Raw genomic sequence first — 4,350 nt, 5'->3', positions numbered from 1 at the left:
CTTTGATCTCCAGATGGTACCGTAAGCTGTGCCCACGGCTGGAGAGTCCACACTGGGTGCCCGGTCCCAGTCTCATCACTCTTCAAATGAGAGTGACACCTAAGCTTATGAGACTAGCGTGGGATGGCTTCCCGTTGCATTACTCGGAGAAGTATGGCTGGGGCTACCTCGTGCCAGGCAGAAAGGACAATTTCCCAGGGGATACCCCAGAGACCGAAGCGCCACTATGTCCCCACAGGTAAGAGAAAAGGGCTGTGCTGTTTGGGGAAATGGCAGAAAGTCACTGCACTCAGAAGGCTGGGAGAGACTCCTGTAGTGTTTTTTGGCTTTAGTGGATAACGTTTAAAACTTCAGGGGCACGGCAGCTGGGGGGAAGAAAAGGTCATGAATTGAATCCAGAGCCCTAGATATTTGAACTGCTTTGTCACTTAAACAAGACACTAACATTAGGGAACTTAAAAAAGTAAAATAAAATCTATTTTACTTTGAAAAGAAGCTGTGCTCTTCACCTTCCTCTGTCTGAGAAGCAGCTTGTGGCTGAAGACCAGATTCAGCAAGGTGCTGTGTGAGCACATAGCCTTTGTGTTCATGTACTTACCTGGGCAGACTTGAGGCATCTAGGAGTTCTCTACCCTAGGATGCTGCCTCTGGTGGTGGTGGTGATATCAGATACTTGATACAAAATCTGCCTCCCATCCAGTCACCACAGGCTCGCAGTTGGCACTTATCCTTCCTTCATCATCTCCGTCTAGGGTCATCGAGGACTTGTACAAGGAGCACTGTAAGGAGAGGGGAAAGGAGCAACCCCTCTTGTTGGCTCCTTCCCTTGAAGAGGAGTACATGTTAACAGACAAAAGCACAGTGTGGCAGAAGGTAAAGCTGGGCTTGGTAGAAAAGAGGAAGGAAGAGTGCAGAGGCCCTGATGAAGGGAGAAAATCTGCCTGCTCCCATCAGGAGGAAGGACCTGGCCAACTTTGACTCCTTGCTGCAAATGCACAAACACCTTCAAACAAGCAAACCCTGCACCTGAGCTGGGGAAAGGCCTGGGCAGCTGTTTCTTGACTGTTGGACAGTACAACCCTTTGTCCTGATTTTTTTTTTTTTTCCCCTGTGTCTAGGTGCCTCGATTAGCCTTCTCTTTGACCTAAAACTCCAGCCAGGATACTATCTTCCCTGGAGATCTGTTGATGCCAAATCTTAGTAGCCTTTGAGTTGGCATTCTGGAGCATCCAGTAATCAAGGGTTAAGGACCAAGAAATCCTAGCAGGGCAGTCCCGGATAAGGGGAGAGTTTACTCTGGGGAAAAGTGAGTCCTGGTAGCCCAGAATATTGACACTTTTAGAATCCACAGGCTCTCTTCTGACAAGTAGTCACTAAGCCCCCATGTCCTGCACAGCTGTCCTCTTGCCTGGTTAATTATATGTATGGAGAACAGCATATAAAGTGAAGTAGAAGCAGCAGCTGGCCCAGAGGTCTTGGGGACAGTAGAAATGCTCTCACTTCTACCTTGCTAGTTCAAATCCAGCTCAAGTCGGGGGGAATGAGTTACTGTTCTCTAATAGCACTGCAACAAGGACTTATTAGGCTTAATCCAGTTCCCAAAGGATGAGTCTCCTTGGCCTCTTTGTTGGCAATCTCAGCAGAGAGGCCAGTGAGTGGTAGTCATGGATCCTGACTTGCCTGTTGCCTTGCAGAATTCTGAGTCGGTGCTGAGCCAACACGGTTTCCTTCTGCTCTGCATTGTACCAAGAATAAAGACAGGCTCTGATCTCCTTAGATATCCCTCAGATGCCAGCACAGTGTCCACTGTAAAACAAGGGAGGCTAGAGAGCTATGGGATCTAAAATGTGCAGGAGAACAGCAGCTTCACAACATGGGAAGATTCTGGAAAAGCTGTCCTAGCAGCGTCTGATTTGGCAGAGAATCCAAAGCACTCTGGTTTCTCATCAATGGGGGTGGGGGGAGAAGGGCCCCTCACCCACATTGATGATCCATGTGTTTGCGAGGATGGAGTGGGGAAGCTAATGGGCTGAAATGGTATAACTGCTCCAGTTTCTCTCCCACCTTCACTGGCAGGTGGAGGAGCTGAGCCGACTGGAGACTGAGGCATCCACTGATGTGGAAGCTGAAGCAGGCAACAGCCCCACAAAGGTACGCAAGATTTTCACTGTGGGAAAGGTCAGCGAATTGGGCCTCATTGCACCAAGTCCTGAGCTGCCCATGGTGCCACTGAGCAAAGTGGAGCCCAGAATCATGCCTGGAAGAGGGGAAGTGGCTCCTTCCTTCTCGGGGTGCAACCCCGGGGGGGGTGGTGCCCTGTGGCTGTGTTTCCTACAGTGCACAGAGGCTCAGGCTCCTGTCCCCAGCACTTGTGCAACGAGGTGGCCCTTCCATCGCTTGGTGCTTCCTCCACCCCTGAAGCTCATCTACCTTCTGCCTCCAACTACAGGAGGTGCCTCATGCCAGAGGTTCATGTGACGACATTGCTGATTTGGAGCTGGAGCCTGTAGGCAGCCAGGTTTGCTACCACCATGGCAATGGCCCATACGACGATGTCAACATCCCCGGCTGCTGGTTCTTCAAGCTGCCTCACAAGGTGAGTGTGGAGCTTGTGGGGGGTGGGGTGCCTTTCATGTGTGATGCTGAGTCTTCCCTGGGGCTGTCCTGAGCATAGAATTTCCAAGGCTTGAGTCTGGTGCCAGAGCATCAGAATGGTGCCCCTAAGGGGCCATTCTTCCCAATGGGGAAAAATGGTGTGGAGCCATGCTGTGGAGCCCACTGGCCAGCTTGCTTGTGGAAGGCACATGGGCTGTAGGTACTTAACCATCTGACAGTCCATGTACTGCTGCCTCTGTACCCCTTCACCAGCCTCCTGGTCCAACTAGACTTGTCTCCTGGCTTTGTATCAGGCTCCTGGCTTCCCATCCGTCCAGTGCACTTGCTTTCCTCCTTCAGCCTTTGGTTCTTTTAAGGTAGCCTGCTTTGGCCCCTGTCTTGCTGTTCGGGTCACAGCTGCTGTCACAGGCATGACTTTCACACAGTGGGGAGGGGTATGGGTATACCCAGGACTCCCCTTTTATTTAATATCCCCTGCCCCGAGATAAGCCCAGTTCCTCTGCTTTGCTGTTAAAGGATGGGAATACCAATAATGTGGGAAGCCCCTTTGCCCGGGATTTCTTGCCCAAAATGGAAGATGGCACCCTGCAGGCTGGCATTGGCGGCACCAATGGGACGAGAGCCCTGGAAATTAACAAGATGATCTCGTTTTGGAGGAATGCCCACAAGCGCATCAGGTGAGGGAGTACACGGCTCACTTTCCAGCTCCAGTTCAGCCTTTCTCCAAGGGGAACGCTGAGCTGCTGGTGATACAGGACTTGTGTTGAGAAACTGCAAAAAAGCGCCCCTGTCTGCTGGCAGTTAGGTGGGAAGGAATCCTTAGGTGCCACTTCCCTCCTTCACAGTGAGAAGCAGCAGCTGGTAGGGATGGGCTGTGTGCAGGGGACAGTGCCAAAGAGTATCAGAGCCCTTCAGGAAGTTTTGCTTTTCCCCCTTGCAGCCAGAGGACAGTCTTCAGGTAGTCAGAAGTGCCAGAAACCTGCTTCGCTTATCATTTTGTCTCTGGCCATAAAGATCCAGGCTTCTGCCAGCTGGGCACATGCCCAGCCCTTGGGCAGCTTCAGGGGACATGCACTTAGGAGGTGGGGGAGAGCCCAACTCCTGCAGCGATGATCCAAGTCACAGCGCCCTCTGAGGGGTGTCCTGCCCTGGCTGCTGTGGCCATGCTTGTGCTCTGCACAGCCCATCTGGTCGGGGTCCTAATCACCTGCTTCTGTCTCACCAGCTCCCAGATCGTAGTGTGGCTGAAGAAGGGGGAGCTGCCTCGGTCGGTAACCAGGTATGTCAGGAAACACCAGGCAGGTTAACAGCACCCGGACAGTTCCGTGACTGGGAACTACTAGGCCCTTCCTATGCCAAGTGTTAGGATCCTTCAGGGCAGTGCTGGAGGCAGACACTTCGCTGAGTTCCTCTTCCCACCCTGGATCTGCACCCCAAACTGCTTTGTCTGGGGAAATAGTGTCATGATTGGACTCCGAGCTGAGATGCAAAGGGACTTTAAAAAAACAGCCCCTTGGTGCTGTCCCTTAACTATGAGGAGCACAAACTCCTCATTCTGTCACCAGGCTCTCAGTTTGTGAAACGTCTTTTCCTTGGCATTGGGAGAGAAGTGTTAGCTGTCCACCTCTGTGCTGTTTGCCTGTGTGCAGGTGCTAACCCTTGGCTTCTGTTCCAGACATCCAGATTACAGTGAGGAGGGCGGTTACGGGGCCATTGTGCCGCAGGTGATAACAG

At 52.1% G+C, this 4,350-nt stretch overlaps 1 protein-coding gene across 2 annotated transcripts in view; it reads left to right on the top strand.

The window, feature by feature from the left end:
* Positions 1-4,350, top strand: part of POLG (DNA polymerase gamma, catalytic subunit) — a 44,627-nt gene that overhangs the window by 12,163 nt on the left and 28,114 nt on the right. Inside the window, exons 9-14 of one of the 2 annotated variants that reach the window (XM_019504074.1) lie at positions 14-238; positions 753-873; positions 2,077-2,151; positions 2,450-2,596; positions 3,133-3,293; positions 3,842-3,895. In XM_019504074.1, coding sequence (XP_019359619.1) covers positions 14-238; positions 753-873; positions 2,077-2,151; positions 2,450-2,596; positions 3,133-3,293; positions 3,842-3,895 — 783 coding nt within the window. The remainder of the gene's footprint in view (positions 1-13; positions 239-752; positions 874-2,076; positions 2,152-2,449; positions 2,597-3,132; positions 3,294-3,841; positions 3,896-4,350) is intronic. The other variant, XM_019504073.1, reaches the window with a different exon arrangement.

The sequence above is a fragment of the Gavialis gangeticus genome, unplaced genomic scaffold (assembly GCF_001723915.1).
Source record: "Gavialis gangeticus isolate Ggan-Ray unplaced genomic scaffold, GavGan_comp1, whole genome shotgun sequence".
NCBI classification, from domain to species: Eukaryota; Metazoa; Chordata; order Crocodylia; family Gavialidae; genus Gavialis; species Gavialis gangeticus.
Note: the sequence above shows the minus strand (reverse complement) of the source record. Positions and strands in the feature narration are given on the sequence as shown.